The following is an 18,659-nucleotide window of genomic DNA, read 5'->3' as shown; positions in this document are numbered from 1 at the left end:
TGCTTACACTTGTAATATTTCTGTCGACACTTGAGACCCTTCCATTAGTTTACGTCTCCACTACATACATTGAAGTGTAAAATTAGTCTACGTCCCGACTCTGCGTCGACTGTACGCGTTATTAATAAACCATGTAGCACACTACCAATAAACTTAATAATGTACAATAAATAGTACAATCATTTTACCGGTATACTCTAGTGAGTATACCTACATACTACAATAAATAACATATTATGTAGCGCCAGCTTATCACATTATACAGCTACAGTGATGTGGATAACCACCGCGCTACAACAGTTTGTTTCACTTTCTTGTTATTATGATACCAAAATGAAATAGAATAATTTACTTATCGTTAAGTTATATTAAATTACACATGAAGAGTGAAGTAAGGTTATCTTATTCAAGAATTATGTAACAAAAAGTTCAGATTAACAAATAATACAATGGCTTACGATGAAATATGTTACCATACCGTATTCGTCACAATTCATTTTTAAATCACACATTCATTATGTTTAATAAAACAATACATCTTTATTTTCAGATCAAATTGTTTGTAGTAAATTTTAATTTCACAGGTACAATATACTCGATTTTAAATAATTCTAAATTTTAAAATGTTTATATAATAAGTATTTCGCGCCACAATGCAACCGCTTCTTGCCCAACATATTTTTATTTCCATTCAACATTGAAAAATGCAAAGGTACCAAATTTATACAGCCTAATCTTATTAAAACTATTTTTGTTCTAACGTTTTACTGATGAATATATTTTGCCAAATTTTTCATCGCTACTCGCTTCTATTGATCGTATCGTGATGTTATATAGCCTATAGCACTCTGCGATGTATGTATCTTATTAAAAGTGAACGATTTTTTAAAATCGGATCAGTAGGATCGGGTATTACACTGAACAAACAAACATACAAGCTTTACCTCTTTATAATATTAGTATCGTCTTCTCAACCTTCGACTGAAACTTCTTACAAAGCAACTTGCTCGACTGAGGTGTTGCTGCAGATAACTTCGTGGAGCTTCCTTCCGCATACACTTAGATTGTGGACTGAACTACCGAGATCTTCTCGAGAGATTATAGCATGGGTTTTTTCAAGAAGGGTATATTAAGGTTTCTTACAGGTCACAACGCGCAAGACACCCCTGTTTCAGGCGTCCATAGACAACGGTAACAGTTTACAATCAGATAGGCCGAAAGCTTGTTTGCCAGGAACGTAGCAAAAAAAAAATATTGTAGACCGTACTACATTCCTTAAACATCCATTAAAAAACCATTTTACATTAAAAGTGTATATATTTTAAAAGTCCATTCCTTTATACACAATTGAAATACAATAATCATACTTAATTTATTTTACATTGGGTTTTAACATTACATAATTAGACTGTAAGCGTATATAACTATTATAACTGGGTCAACACAACACAGAAGATTGCCTCTTAGGCTGCTTATATACAGCCGGTTAGTCGCCAGGTTGTCTGGTTCGCCGCATTTCTATATAGAAATTGGACGCTGCAACAAAACGGGCAATCGAAGTATTTTAATAACAATCAGGAATTACTGATCGACTGTATACCAGCACCCATATTTATATAAACAAAAACCTATCCATACCGCTAAGCAAGCTTGTTATGTAAGATATGTTAAATTACATGATATAGCACAATAATAATAATAACCTTAGACAATTCACATAGACATCCAGTCTCAAGTTAGCAGAACTTTTATTATAATTACTAGACAACTAATAGAAATACTTGATTATTTATTTGTAAAAGATATATATACATAGAAAACACCAGTCCACCAGCTATCATCATCAGGAAAATGTTCGCATCGTGTGAGGCATCGAACTTGCGACCACCGAACGTAAAACGTGCTAAACCGCTAGAACACCGTTTTTTTATAATTACTTACTGACTGTTAGCAAAACTACTTGGTGAGCAAGGTTTCTTTATTTTCTTTCATGTATTTTATTTTCTACCTGTGCTGTGATGGGGATTTTTAGTTCTTTTATGTTAGAATAGAAGAAATTACAAGTAAGGAAAGCACAACAAATACGTTTATAGCACATATACAATATATAATTAGCGAATTAAAAAAATTTAATCAGACATAAACCAACTTTCAATGACTGGTCGGTGGTTGGTAATACTTTTATACTAACTAAGTATAATTGCGCTGCATGCCGTCGGTCTAGTAAAAATGTACAAAATTATTAATTTGAGTTTCACTCCTAATACTAGCGAGCATACACTGATAGCGCAACCGCTGTATGGAAAGGAAATCCAATATATGAGCACATAATTTTTTTTTAAAAAAAAAGTCCTCTTATGTCAAGATCGGTTAGAGGAGACTGTCTTTATTGTATACGACGGTCTCGATGGTCTAGTGGTTTAACACAGGCTTACTTTAAATAGTAACGGGTTCAATTCCTTGCACGATACAAACATGAGTATGTTTTTTTGTATGTAGGTAACTATGGCATTCTCGTTAGCATATTCAATGATTTAAGATATACAGGGTGATGTCTATAGATTACTGTCATATGGCTCTTCACGTAGAGTATTTCAGCATCACAGATCGGGCAGTCTGCCGTTTGTAATCTTTGCTTAAATATCTCTCACATATCCTGTTAATTATCCATATGATCCTGATAAATACACAATAACAAGCATGAGGCATGCGATAATAAACATAGAAACCGCTACGCACTCCTTCCTAGTGCAGATAATATCTGCGCTATGAATTTTAAGTTGTTTCTACAAAACTATTATCATAATTTATAAATTCTTCAATTTCATAAGCACGTTTACAGATTTTAAAATAGACTGGTAATTTGTTGTAAAACTTTCCGCAAAAAACGAATTACTAACTTTAGTTAAATATAGTGAAATCCGGATATAATGAACTTCAAGGTACAAAACTACTTAGGAAACAGGGTTTCTTTATTTTCCTTCATGTATTTTATTTTCTCTATGGACAGAACCGGATTTCTCGTTAGCGTATTCAATGATTTAAGATATACAGGGTGATGTCTATGGGTTTCTGTAATATGCCTCTTCACGTCGGAGTATTTCCGGAATGCAGCATCACAGATCGGGCAGTCGGCCGCTTGTGATCTTTGCTTATGTTTGTCCCACATATGATCCCATTTGTTTTTCAGCGACTTGAATTTCTTGTTACAGGTCATGCATTTGAACTTGAGGCTGTTTTTATCGTGTTTTTGACGGATGTGTTTTTTTAGACTGGACATGGTGTAGAAGTTTTGGGAACAATCTGCGCAAATAAATGGATCTGCATTTGTGTGTACCTGTAAGGAGAAATATTAAACATAATTAATAATAATAATCTCAGGACAATTCACACAGCGCCATCTAGACTCAAGTTAAGATAGCTAAAGCTTCTGTTATGGGTACTAGATTACTGATACAAATATATAGATATATATTTTTTTGTAAAAACATATACAAGAAAACACCGGGGCAGACACAAATATAAACGCGAAAGTTTACGAGTACGGATGTATGTTTGTTACTCTTTCACGCAAAAACTACTAAACGCATTTTGATGAAACTTTACAGTAATACGTAGAATAACACATAGGGTATAATTTAAAATATTATATAAACTGGGCTGAAGAATATTAATAAATGTCAAGTAAGAGTGATGCAAAAGAAGTTGCGTCAGTCAAATCAGCTGTTATAAAAAAATATACAATATTAAAAATGTGGAATACACAGCACTTCAAGTCAGTTAATAAATAATATTGCTAAAACCTAAGAAGTCACACCTCCTAACAGAGATTAAGTTTTTTTGTTTTTCGGACTACTCTAATGATGTTGGCCGCAGCTGGCCTTTACAGCTTCACCGGACGTTAGGGGGCGAGTGCAGATGGCACTCCAAACCCGCGGAAGGACTTATGGAGCGGCTGAAGGCCAACTCCTGTCTGACGGATACGACTATAATCTGAGGGCACCGCTAGGGGTTTGAAACTCGGCTCAGGCCGTCGTAATATCGATCCCCGTTTGAATTGGACGGGTGATCGATCGGAGGGAAAGAGATTAAGTGCGTAGCGGTTTCTATGCTTAGGGGCCGTTCAAGTATTACGTAAGCACTATAGGGGGGCGGGGGGTATTTTCTTTGCTTATTTTGGATGACATGGGGGTGGGGGAGTCTGTATGATGATTACGTCATCGGTCGTAATTTACTTTTTTACACGAATGGCAACCCTCACATTGTCTTTGCTAAAAAAACAATACATTAATTAAGAAATGTTTACGTAAGCATGGGTGGAGGGGGTAAGAGCTTTGCTTACTTTTGCTGACAAGGGGGATGGGGCGTAAATAATTGTGATAAATCTGCTTACGTAATACTTGAACAGCCCCTTATTGTCGCATCCCTAATCCTTGTTAATGTAAATATAATTAAAACAATATTTATTTAAAAGAGCAACACACAAGTTTCTTGCTTATTCTTCTTGTAATGACTCTGCAATCCGAATGAACGGTGGAATAAAAAAACTTGACTACTCAAAAGTGCTTATATGAAGTTTATTTGAATAAAGATTATTTCTATTTCTATTTCTTACGTAACACAGGTTATATCAATACTGTATTATTGTTATCAAATTGGTTTTGAAACAAATCTACATTTTTTTTTCAACATAAAAAAGAAGATACCGCATATATCACGGGGAGTGTTCTGAGGATAGATAGATAGATAAGTTCTTTATTCAACAATTACAAATACATAGCATACATGAGATATATATACATAAAGTTTATAAATAGATTCAATATAATATTACAAAATAAAATAAAAATACATGTGTCGCAATGATGAAGAGGCAACCAACTCAGCATGAAGCTACAGATAAGTCTGCAGCGCTGATATTCTGTTGGCTCATATAATTAAATACATACTTACATACATATATACGTGAATGTTTACATATTACACTTCGAGCTCTTAAAAAAATTATACAATTACAAAACATTATACAATATATAAATAGATAGAAACTACGTACATAAATAATAGGAATTGTTCGGAGTAATACCAGCTGCTGAGTTTCACCACCGTACCACCCGCCAGAAACTGAAATAAAATCCTGATCATCTGGATAAATGGCGGTCCTCAACAGAGCGATTTTTTAAAACCTTTTTGCCTCGCACAACCACATTGTGAAATCACCTTCCAGCAATGGTATTTCCCAACCGATACGATATTGAAACCTTCAAATAAAGAGCTTATTCCTTTTTATAAGGCCGACAACGTACTTGCAATTCCCGTTGTGTTGCTGTTCTCATGGGCGGCGGTAATCACTTACCATCGGGTGAGCCGTACGTTCGTTTGTCTCCTGCGTTAAAAAAAAATCGAGAATTTTAATTATAATACTCACCATGCCTATATGTTTTACTAGGGACGCCTTCATTTGGAACTTCTTATCGCAAATATGACACTGGTAGATGGACAGATTGTGGACCTTCTTGTGTTTAGTAAAATTGCTCGAGTCACTGAACGCCTTGTTGCATAATTCACACAAATACACAGGCAAAGATGCGTGATCACGCATGTGTTGCTTGTACCTGTAATATTAATTTGTATATTGCTTATGTGATAAGACCGCCTTTATGTAAGGAATAGCTTGTTTTGTTTAAGTTATTTATGAAATTAAGAGTAATTTTTTTTCTCTTCCTATCTGCAATCAGTCCCAGAACTATGTGCAGATTTTTTGAAAGAAAGAAAAATATTTTATTCAGTGCAATGTAAAAAATACAATATAAACAACAAACGAAAAAAAAAGAGCAAATAAAATGTACATATAATTAAACTTAATTTACCATGTAGATAATTAAAAATAAACATAAAATAATCATTTTTTACATCCAAAAATGCACTGAAATGGCTCCACTCAGCTTTAATGTATGTCCTAGGTGAACATACAGCTGGTTTTCAGTGGCACCAAAAAATATATATATCAAAGGGGGAGAGAGAGAGGGCACTATGTAAAATATTAATGATAGTAATTAAAACAATAATTAAAATTTGGGTGTGGGAACTAAGAATGGAATGTCCACCCCAGCGGGAGGATCTACTCCTTAAGCATAATGCAAACATTACACAATGTCGCTTCTTTCTAGTCGCTTGGGGTAAATATTTGTAGTAATTAAGCAGCCAGTTGATTTGGGTGGTAACAAAATAGCTTTTTATATTTTTCTTTGCAATTTAGGATCTCCTTATTTAATGATAGTATGCCAAGTTCCTTGTGAATTTCATTGATGGTGATGTACCAAGGGACACCCGATACTGTTCTCAGTATAATATTTTGGGCCCTTTGATGATGTTGATATTTGACTGACGCAGTTCCCCAAAGTTGTAAGCCATACAAGTTTTAGAATGGACTTATAAATAAGTAGTTTATTGTCATAGACAGTTTTGTATTTCGACCAGGGATGTTATGGATATGATATTTCGGATACGGATAGGTTTCGGATATAGCAATGATTATTATACCGGATACGGATGCGGATATGAAATTATTTCGGAATATCCGTTAGTTTCGGATGAAATTATCCGAAACTAACGGATTATACTACTACTGTTACATATTATATATTTTAAGGAATTTCAAAAGTACAATATAAATAGATAATAAAATGATTACATAACGTGTCTCAATTAGGCTCCGCCCCTATCCGATATTGTCCAGAATTTTTATTTCGATATTTCGTTATATATATTTTTTATTTTTTTATATCCGATAGTTTCGGTTACGGTTACGGTTCTCCTTAACGGTTTTTAAAGCGAATCATTAAACATTCGCTCTTTAAAACCAAGAGATGTTCTCTATAAAGAGTAAATAAATAAATATTTTTTATTTCTATTTATTTATTCATAATAATAATAATCTCAGGACAATTCAAAGAGCGCCATCTAGACCCAAGGTAGGCTAGCTAATGCTTTTGTTATGGGTATAACTGATGATACAAAGATATATCTTTTTTTCGAAAATACATACATAATATACATAAAAAAACACCCAGACCGATACAAACAATCATACTCATGAATATAAATGTTTGCAACGTAATAGGAATCGAACTCACGACCGTCGAATGTAAAGCGGTCTAAATTGTGTTAAATGTTACTAAAAAATTGTTATAGTTTTATAATAATAATAAATATATAAATTAATATCATCCGTCATACTCGGGAACTGCAGTTCGAGTATGACGGATAACTTGTTGCGATAAAATGTTAGTGTGTCACTTACGAATCTCGCTTCTGGAACAGCTCCGAGCATATCTGACACTTGAGTCCTTTGTCAGGCGCAATTTTGGCGTATGCGTCCATCAGGAGGTGTTCAATGATGTGCCTCTTACACTCGTGGTAGCGGTTGAAGAGTCGATTGCAGTGTGGACATGCCTTTACTCTCTTCGATGCAGACATGCTCGACATGCCCTTTTGTAAGCCTGCGGGAAACAGTTATTTTTAAACTTTCGTGTTTAATATACATTATATATTAACCGGGCCTTAACACAAACTAAATAAATTCAAGCAAAGTTCAGTAGCATCAATAGTCAACAAGTGTGCGGATACAGTGAGTGCTGTGTGTCACGAACTTTCGTTGAACAACCTAGTGACGGTAGAAGAAAAAACTGCTGTCACCTACACCTACTAAAACAGACACTCCAATTTTATTTATATGTATAATTTACGAATCACGTTGTTTGTCCGGGATAAACTCCTAAACTACTGAACGGATTGCGAATTTGATTTGATCCAACTTGAAAGATACGATAGCTTATATCTCAATTTATGGTCGCAATATTATTTTATTCAAGAACCTTAGCCATAGCAATGCATTGCCGGATCTGCTAATATAATAAGTTATAAACCTAAACTCTAATCGTTCCACTTAATTTACAAAACTATACATACCGTTTACAAGGGATTTGAGAGCCTCTGGTTCTAACAAGCCTTCCATACCATTATCCTCAGTTGGCGACGACGGTTCCTCATAGGTACTGCTCGCTGCCCACTCATCAGGTATTTCGAAATGTGACTCCCAGTGAGCAAACTGTTCATCGACCATAACTATTTCTTTACACTTCTTGCACTGTGATACGACCTTTGATGTACTTGGATTATCAATACTTGCTTTAATTGAGAACGATCTCCTTATATGAGTTCTTATGTGTGAAATAAATGCATACATATTTGAATAAACCCGTCCACATAACGGACACTCTTTTTCTCTAACATTATGATCCTTAGAGAGATGAATCACATAACCTTTTAATGTCATATAGCTTTTAAAACATTTAGTGCAAACTAAACTGTCAAATGGAGTATTTTTTTTAACATATCCCTGATTATCTGGGTCCAACTCGATTTTACGCCTGATGGTTTTAACTGTTTCCTGTTCACCCACTTCCAATCTTGTTTCTGGCTGTACGTTATCTGATGCGTTGTTTTCTTCTTCAGCGTCATTACTGTTTAAAACTATTATATCATCCTGATAATATTCTTCTGGTTCTGGTTCTTCTTTAATTTCAACCTTAATTTCTGGCTTGTTTCTCAATTCTCGGGACACTTGAAATATATTTGATAGGTAATAATCGGGTTCTTCAACGTCATATTCCTCTTTAATTTCTACTTTGATCTTCACCATTTCGATATGTTGGTTGTGGATTTCTTCATCATCAATGTTATTATTTGGTTGATTATCATTTGATTTGTCGTTATCCGGTTGATTATCATTTGAATTGTCGTCATTCGGTTGATTATCATTTGAATTGTCGTTATTTGGTTCATTATCATTTGAATTGTCGTTATTTGGTTGATTATCATTTGAATTGTCGTTAATTGGTTGATTATTATTTGAATTAGCATCATTTGAATTGTCGTTATTTGATTGTTTATCATTTGAATTAGCATTATTTGGTAGACTATCATTAGAATTGGCATCACTTGAATTGTCATTATTTGGATGATTATCATATGAATTAGCATCATTTGAATTATCAGGATTTGAATTATTATCAATTAAATTATTATCATTTGCATTATCATCATTTGAATGATCATTATTTGTACGTATACTGTTACCATCATCATCATTTAAGGTTGCAGTTTTACTATGTGATTGTAATTTTTTAGAATTAGGTAAATTTAATGATGATATCTTACAGCCCTGATTACCCATATGCATATCAAAATTAATCGTAATTATGTCTGCTGCTCGTATTGCTGGTTTTTCTGGAGTCTTATCATTCTGGTCGTTTGATTCGTCCATTTCTTCTGCAAATTAGAGAAAATAATAATTAATATTAGATTAAAAACCATTTTCAATGGTAAACTTGTTGATTCTCTGTTGGAACATTAATTTGTCTGTACATTACATTAGTATGTTCTGACTTTTCCCCGTCAACTTCGGTAAGAACATTGATTTCTTTTGAATTGAGTTTATGTATACCCATAATCCAATTCTGCTGTGGTACTAGATGGCGCTGTGTTATTATTATAGATTGTCCAGTGTTGTTTATTATTATATGGTTTTAATTAAAAAAGGTAAGTTCTGATTGATTCAATTATATTATCGCAAAGTTTCATCCAAATCCTACTGAATGAATTCTGATTAAATTTGTAATAATGATAAACAAAGATTCATCCACATAAACAAAAATATTTATAGTATAAATTATGTTCAGCTATAAATAATTAAGTTCTAATCACTAACAATGCAAATATATGTATTCATGAGTATGATTGTTTGTGCTTTGTCTATGCATTGTCTATAGATATATACTAGATGGCGCTGTGAGAATTATGTAGGATAAAAAAAAGTACTCACTCATTAAATTGTCGATTGCCAGCCTCTGTTCGTCTGATGCACTCATAACTTTTTTGGATTCTGGCATGGTCTTTTTCATTATTAACACCTAAAAAAAATGTTTTTAAGTACTTTTATCAGTTGTTTAGTACACAATGTACTAGGAATGTATTTGTCTGGGTGTTTCTATGTATATATAGACAGACTCGACCAATTGGCTTGGCTTCCCTCCGATCATTCCCCCGTCCAAATCAAACGGGGATCGAAATTACGACGGCCCGAGCCGAGGTTCGAACACCTATCGGTGCCCTCAAACGTATCCGTCAGACGGGAGTTTACCTTCAGCCGCTCCATAAGTCCTTCCGCGGATTTGGAGTGCCATCTGCACTTGCCCCTATCGTCCGATAAAGCTATAAAGGTCAGCTGCGGCCAACAGCATTAGAGTAGTCCGAAAAAAAAATTGCCTTACGAAGTATTGTTACATCTGCCCATTTTCTACTGCTTATATTACGGACACACACAACCTCAGGACACTGTTCTGAGGTTTTGTTCGGATTAATACCAGCTGGTGAATTTCAACATCGCTAACAAACTAAAATACCATCATTTGGCTGAATGGCGATCCTCCACAGTGCGTTTTTCTAGAAACTTTTTACCACGTACAACCACTTTATGGAATCAACTTTCAGCAATGGTATTTACGAACCGATACGATATTGAAGCCTTCAAGAAAAAAGTTTAAAAGGCCGGCAACACACTTGCAATTCCCTTGGTGTGCTCTTGGTCGGCGGTAATCACTTACCATCAAGCAAGCTCGTTTGTGCCCCCTGCTATAAAAGAAATTGTTAAGTGTATCTATCAGTACTTTACTAGATAACTCTATGTGAGTTGTTCAGGGTAATTCGCCACGATGTGCCGACCTGACTTCATATTCGTCCTAATATCCTCATCTGATGTACCATCAACTTAGGCTAATATCCCACAATTAAAAATGTTATTAGACTTAAGATAAATTATAATTAATATAAGTAGTAAGGGATATCCTTAAATTACGTCACATGTATTTCAGTAAATGTTTAAAAGTGCAGGCAGTTGCACCATATTCATCCGTAAGAAAAATTTTGCCACACAATGGCCATCCCCCTTCTCCTGAACGTGTAACGGAAATTAAGGATACCCCAATAAGTAAAACAAAACACTTACGATACTATAGTAGCCCTTTTTATTAAAAAATCGCAGGTGATCCGCGCCTATGTGTGATTTAAGAGTGTCGAAGTGGTAGAATATTTTGTTAACACACAAATTACATCGATACACCTTCATGAACTGTTCACTGTGTGCTAACAAGTGCAAACGTTCCATGCACTGTCTGTCCAACCTTACGTTACAGATCCTACATTTGTAGTTGCTCTTAGACATATTCAAATGGAGTTGTACCATCAATCTTGAAGGAAAACAAGTCTGGCAGTACGTACACACGTTGGATCCATGTTTATTTGGACAGTCATGCATAAGGAAAATTATATAATTTTGATTGCACAATTTGCAAGACTTAAAATTGGAATTATTTGGGATGTCTGACCATACTCTATGAAATATCGATAAGTGCTCCAACACTTGCTTCTCATTGGAAAAGAACATGGGGCATATAGAACACTTGTGCATATCAATAGGAATGGAGTCCTTCGTACAGCGCTTCTTAGTCAAAAAGCCACACACTCCCTCGTGGAGTCTCAGGGCTCTGCACGTGAAGTAAGGTATTAGGCATAACCTGCATTTATAATCATCATATGGTTCTTTCACTGTTGGATGGGAATCAAAACTTTTATTGCACTTTAAGCAATTGGATTCAATGGGGAAATGCAGCATGGTAAAATTCGTGCCAAAATTATCTTCTGCCACGTAGGCACTTATGTGGCATTCATGGTATACAGTCTCCAGCGCCATCTTTATATTCTCATGGCCAGGTGTAGCGATATGGTCACGGAATAGAGACAAACGCCAAAATCCTACTTTGCATAAATAGCATTTGTAGGTCATGGGAGTTTCTCTGCACCAAGAGAGGCTTTGCCAATGTCTCCATTTGTCTAACACTGCTTGCAGAATCATTTCATTATTAGACTCTTCCATTACTCCATTCTTCCGCTGCCCCCACGAATTCAATAATTCTACAGCTAATAATCTATCTGCTGGATTTGCTGCCGTATTTCTAATAAGAATAGCATCTCTGAACAATTCATTATGATTTATCGACAGTGGTTCTGAAGACAAATAGTCAGTTTTTTGTGAATCTGAAGTTAATGCTTGGTCATTATTAGCCGTAGTATTAGTGATTACTATATTTTCAGTTGCATCATTCTCATCAACATTATCTTTAGATGTTTGCTCATGTTCCTTGGTAGACATACGCTCCAGATCTTTCGTCGATAAAGAGAAAACTTTGTACATACCAGTGTCAGAATCATGTTGATCAATATAATCAGGTATTGTATCATTACCACAATTTTTCTTTAATATACTATGTACAGATTTATCAAGTAATACCTCAAGGGAACCATTGTCTTTGAGTGTTTTAGTTAGTGTTTCGTTTATTTCATTTTCCAGCTTTAATTCATTTTCGAGTAGTTCATCTTCATTCTTATCACTATCATCATTAGACTCATCAACAACAATTGCATTTTCATCATATTCTTCTACTTCTATATTTATATTGAAGCTAATGGGTGGCTTACTAATGATTTTCAGTGCATTTCCAGAAGGTGTTGGACAGTTTAACTTTGGTAGAAGCCTCGGCAGCTTTTTCGGTACATACTGAAAAGGAAATTTTAATTGTTTAAATATTATTGCATTAATAGTTTCTGTTGTAACTATTCTGCATTATTTTTTATATTACTATTATCGGGAGGATTATTATTATTATTAATTTATGAATATTTGGACATCATTTAAATTTTAAAACTATAATTTAAATGAAGGTAATATTTTTTATTTTTAATTCAACACAATACAATAAGTATTGTTTGTATTATATACAATAAGTATTATGTTAAAAGTTTAAAAATTAAAAAAGAAATTACATAGATTTACTAGCAATTTGCTGTTTTTTTTTTATATCTTTTTTTACGTAATAGAAATGGCAAACAAGCTAACGGTCCGCCTGATGGTAAATGGTAACCGTAGCCCATTCATACATAAACGAAATATCTCCTTTGGAAAGTTTACACTCTTTCTTGAGGAGATAATAAGCTCCTATGAATATCCTTCAATTCTTGTCCCTGACGGGTCTAGGTAGCGAATTCTATCTATGTAGGTCGCAGTGCTACAGGTGCTACAAACACCTGAAAATAGCCCAAACAACCCAATAAAAAAAAACCTTAGCTTAGCTTAGACTGCATCATTACTTAACATCAGGTGAGATTGCAGTCACACTCAAACGCTCAAAACGTCAATATTACATAGTATGAAACAAAGTCGCGGTCGTTGTCTGTCCGTCCCTATGTATGCTTAAATCTTTAAAACTACGCAACGGATTTTGAAGCAGTTTTTTTTAATACATAGAGTGATTCTATATAAAGGTTTATATATATAAAGCATGTACCCAGGCGAAGTCGGGGCGACTAGCTAGTTTAGAAAAAAAACTTCTTATAGGTTCTTGTATTAATATAAAATAACGATTAATAAATGCATACCTAAACAAAAAATAAAATTGAAAACAAAACATAAAAAAAATTGGATTACAAGGGGTATTAAAGTCTCTTGCCAAAATAAAAGACATTTAAAGATACTTGCATCAAAAACAGAAAATCGATTGAGTAGCATTAAAATTCTTAAAAATGTAATGCTGAGAAAAACATTTGTTTAAATGAGTTATATGCTCATTCTTCTTGTGATGAGTCTGCGTTCTGAATTAGTGGTAGAATAAAAAACTATATAAGAATTTTTATAATAATAATATCTCAGGACAATTCACACAGCGCCATCTAGATGGCGCTGTACCGATATCACAAGCTCTGCTTAGCTTGGGACTAGTCCCAAGCTAAGCAGAGCATGTGTTATAGGTACTAGACAACTGATATAAATACATGGATACATTTTATTTGTAAATAAATACATATTATACATAGAAAACACCCAGACCGATATAAACAATCATATTCATGAATACAAATGTTTGTACCGTAGGAGGAATCAAATCCACAACCATTAGATAGTAAAGTGGTGTACTAAACCACTAGACCACCGAGGCTGTCAAATATAATATATATATTATATTAAATTTATTTGACAATATGGAATTTAAAATAACTATATTTTTTTTTTATACCACTTAGGTGGCAAACAAGCATATGGCCCATCTGATGGTAAATGGTTACCGTTGCCTATGGACGCCTGAAACACCAGGGGTGTCACATACGCGTTGCCGACCCTTAAGAAATGTTAATACACTCTTCTTGAAAATTTATAATATATCTATTATATAAATTGTATTATAATAATAGTATATAAATTGTATTATATATGTAAGTAGTATATGTAAATTATTATTATTTAGTATTCCTATGCCTTTTTTATTTCTCTAGTCCATTCTTGCCTCATCTCCCACTTTCTGACATCTCTCCTCTACACAAAGGTTGTCTAGAAGAGATTGCTTAAAAGAGAAGACTGCCTTTTGTACCTTATTATCTGTTTGTTCTTTGTTTATTTGTTTGTTTTTGTATATTTGTTTGTTCTTTGTATAATTGTTTGTATTATTGGTGCAATAAAGTGTTAATAAATAAAAAAAAATATATATTTCATAAGAGCTAAACCCGTGCACTCTGTTCCGCCTTAAAATTAAATATGTCTAAGGTTTTTTGAAGTTTAATTATGCAATAAATTTCTGAATGCACCCTGTTTGACAGGTATCGGCAGTTTGCATAGGAAAATAAAATTGTCGTTTTACTATTTTGCATGCAATTTCTTCATATTAGCCAAATCAGTTCAACCGTTCTAGAGTTTTAGCGAGACTAACCAACATCAACTTATTTATATATATAGATCTCATTTGTGACATTATGAGAACATGGTAAAGGCTTCAAGTTTGTATAGAGTTCCAAAATAAATAAAAAGCTATATGAACTCCATTGTTTATATCACAATGGATTTATGACAACTCATTTTATTCTATCTGTATAAAAATAGATAAATTCATTGATTACACAATTATCTAAACTATCAGGGACTTTAAAAGAAAAATAACATCATAGAATTTAGAAGTAAAATATTTTTAGTTCATATTTATTTAAATATATATACATATGTACACACAAGAAGTAATAGATATTAAGCATTATTCATAATAAAAAAAACAGTTATATTGATTTTTTTATTATATAACTTTTGTATACTATATTAATTTGCATGTCATGTTCGCCTATAAATAATAGTGCATTTAGACCATAACCCATTAAATAAACTGTAAGTTTGTAACAATTGTTGGTGCCTAAATAAAATAAAAAGAAAAAACGTCTTGGATTTATATATAAATTAATTAAAGATAAATTAAAATTCATCCACACTCACAAGATGTATGTGGGTATTACTCAGAGTGTATATGCCCTATTTCTGAAAATGCACTGTGTTTGTGTGCTCTTTACATAAGAGCAGTTTAATAAATTGTAAGTTTATTTGAATAAATTATTTTCTATTCTACTAAAAAATCCATCCATACCCACATCTTCTGTTTTTATAACATTAATAATAATAAGATTTAGTGCAATGTTATGAATTGATCTTACTTTGGAATGGAAGCTATTTGGAGGTCTTATTTAAATTATTAACGAGGTCTTAACACAAATCATTTTATGGCAAATAAAGGTATTTATTTGCCATTATTATATGTATTTATCTACACATATAAAAAAAAATTGGAGTGTCTGTTTTTAATATTGAAATAATCGTTTTTTACTACACGCATATGAAGATAAATACGGTACATACACTAAAAAATTTTCAATTTTTGTCTGTCTGTCAGTTTGTTTGTTCCGGTAATGTCTGAAATGGCTGGACCGATTTTGACGGAACTTTTTTTGGCAGGTAGCTGATGTAATAGGGAGTAACTTAGGGAGACTACTGTTATTTTAAATGAAATTAAATTTGATTCCATGCAGATGATGTCGTGGGAACAGCTAGTTTACCATAATTTTTTTTGTGTTAAGACCCAGTTAATAATTTAAATAATGTATATTAAACATGTAAGTTTAAAAATAACTATTTGTAGGTCTACTCTGATCACTGAGGCAGATTTGTTATGTTATTACTTAACCGAATATAAATACTATAATTATTTTTAAGAATTGTTTGAAAGAAGAAGCCGAAAAAGAGATACTTGACTATAGGGCTGACTCCCAATTATCTCTTCCAAGCTGCTCTTTAAAAGCTGCTCTCCACAAGAAGTCCAAAGAGAAGTAAAAAACTTAGAACTAAATAAAGCCCCTGGCTTCTGCCTGATTACAGCTGAAGTTCTCCAACAGCTTCCTAAAAAAGGTATAGTCGGTATAACACAACTTTTCAATAGTATAATTAGGATTGGACATGTGCCAAAGCTATGGAAAGTTTCAGAGATAGTCATGATTCCCAAGCCTGGCAAACCTCCACACCTTGTGTCTTCGTACAGACCAATAAGCTTACTTCCAACCTTATCAAAATTATTTGAGAAGATAATTTTACGAAGGTTAACACAGGTATTAAATGAAAAAGAAATTATCCCTCAACATCAGTTTGGATTCAGAGTTGGCCATTCAACAATTGAACAAGTCAATAGAGTTGTCAACAAAATAAGAGAAGCTCTAGAGAAGAAGCAATACTGCTCTGCTATTTTTCTTGACGTACAACAGGCATTTGACAAGGTTTGGCACCCGGGACTGCTATTCAAACTGAAGAAACACCTTCCACATAAACTTTTACATACTTTTAAAATCTTATTTAAAGGACAGATTGTTTAGAGTCAAAATCAATGACACCTACTCTACCTTTCAAGATATAAAAGCCGGAGTACCGCAGGGTTCCAACTTGGGTCCCATTCTGTATCTTATGTACACTACAGACATACCAACATCGGATAATATATTGGTCTGCTATGTTTGCCGATGACACTGCCGCACTTTGCAACAATGAAAATCCGAACATTGCGTCCATGGTTTTGCAGAGTCACCTGAATAAGGTACATGAATGGATGGAAAAGTGGCGCATTAAAGTGAGCTCCAGCAGAGGCAGAGGATCATATGTAACCATGGAAAACAAGATACTCATTTATAAAACCATAATAAAGTCAATCTGGACATACGGCATCGAGTTATGGGGATCATTCCAACATAGAGATTTTGCAACGGTTTCAGAATAAAGCATAAAACCATAACTGCTGCACCTCTATTCATTAGAACAACAGAATTGCATGAGTACACAGGAATGAGAACAATCAGAGAAGAAATAGAGCACAGAACAAGAGTATACAGAGATTGTATAGGGGCGCATACCAATATCCTTGCAACAGCACTACGAGACCCATTGCAATGCAGAAGGCTTAAGAGACTAAATGCATGGAATCTTATTCACCGATGAGACAGTTTCCTCACTGGGGGTATAGTTCTCTCCCGTCAACAGTCCCACAAACAATCTGTTAAAGGCTTGGTAAGCCGATTGCAGGATAAAAATAATAATAAAAAATAAAAAAAAAGAATTGTTTGAGGATTTATCTACTTAATGAGATTGACATGTTTGGAAACAAAAACCTTAAAATAAATTTACATAATAAAAACAATACTATAATAATTTCACACACACAAATTTTCATTTATAAATTTATACTTTTACATTTCCAAAGTGAAAATTGTTTATTCATATAAGACACTATTGGCCATTTATGATGTACTTTATCACTAACCCTATCCGCCAACTCTACTACCCACTGCAGTTTAGACGAAAAATAACAAATTAAATAAACTGGTACATTTTTAATGCTACGTATTTTCTATCAATTGCGTTTGTTACTTGAATAACTTGACTTGACTTCATGCTCAACCCATCATCCTCTAGCACCATTGCATGATCATTATCACCAATTAAAAAAATTATATTGAATTATTTCTTTTACAGTACCATAAACGGATATAAATAACTGCAGTAATCATATTTATAACAAAAAATAAGTAAGATTAATGAGTATTCTTAGTAATTTATACAATGTTGACAAAATTATAGTTTAAACTAATATTATGTGAAGGTACTTCTGAATTCACTGTCAAGTTGTCAAAATGGTGGTATTCACCTACCTCCACTTGCGGAATATTATCATCGACGTCTGGACACACACGCGGCACTAATTTGGACTTTCTAGACCTCTTATTGCAATTCTCCGTCATTTTGATTCAGATTAAACACATTATAAAAGCACATAAAACTTCAAACAACTTTTATTTCCACATTTAAGCCGAACTCGGCATGAGAGATATAATATAAAATTAGTGTAGTACCTGCAAATGCGACAAGAAAAGAAATGTCAACAAATTAAATAGCACTCTCTCCATAAATTATCTGTCATGGAAACTTAAACACATCTCTTTCTAACATGTTATTAATGCCGCAAAACTAACACAGCTGTATTGGTTTTCTGATATGCAATAATGTTTTTAATTTACCCGGATTATAAATTTCGTGACGTTTTCAACATGTTCATGCTTGTGTAGGTAGTTCACTAACATTAATTTACGTTCGGAAAGTAATTTGATACATTTAATTTTAATTATCTGCAACACTG

General features: G+C 33.5%; 1 protein-coding gene across 1 annotated transcript; it reads right to left on the bottom strand.

Moving 5' to 3' along the window:
* Window positions 1-2,601: 2,601 nt before the first annotated feature.
* Window positions 2,602-18,542, bottom strand: LOC131845248 (uncharacterized). Its single transcript, XM_059194286.1, has 7 exons — window positions 18,175-18,542; window positions 11,069-12,676; window positions 9,887-9,974; window positions 7,972-9,333; window positions 7,304-7,502; window positions 5,429-5,615; window positions 2,602-3,337 (listed from the first exon to the last, which is right to left on the bottom strand). The coding sequence occupies exons 1-7, from the start codon at window positions 18,262-18,264 to the stop codon at window positions 2,951-2,953; spliced, it is 3,921 nt and encodes a 1,306-aa protein (XP_059050269.1). The 5' UTR covers window positions 18,265-18,542; the 3' UTR covers window positions 2,602-2,950.
* Window positions 18,543-18,659: the final 117 nt, after the last annotated feature.

The sequence above is a fragment of the Achroia grisella genome, unplaced genomic scaffold, assembly GCF_030625045.1.
Source record: "Achroia grisella isolate CSIRO2021 unplaced genomic scaffold, CSIRO_AGI_Agris_v1 utg461, whole genome shotgun sequence".
NCBI classification, from domain to species: domain Eukaryota; kingdom Metazoa; phylum Arthropoda; class Insecta; order Lepidoptera; family Pyralidae; genus Achroia; species Achroia grisella.
The sequence above is the reverse complement of the archived record's forward strand: the minus strand, read 5'-3'. Positions and strand labels throughout refer to the sequence as shown.

Excerpts from the sequence above, each read along its gene's own strand:
- LOC131845248 (XM_059194286.1), bottom strand. The coding sequence starts at position 18,264 with ATGACGGAGAATTGCAATAAGAGGTCTAGAAAGTCCAAATTAGTGCCG. Across the intron at positions 12,677-18,174 it reads ATAATATTCCGCAAGTGGAG|TATGTACCGAAAAAGCTGCC; the intron begins GTAGGTGAATAC and ends TTTCCTTTTCAG. Across the intron at positions 5,616-7,303 it reads CTGTTCCAGAAGCGAGATTC|GTACAAGCAACACATGCGTG; the intron begins GTAAGTGACACA and ends TTAATATTACAG.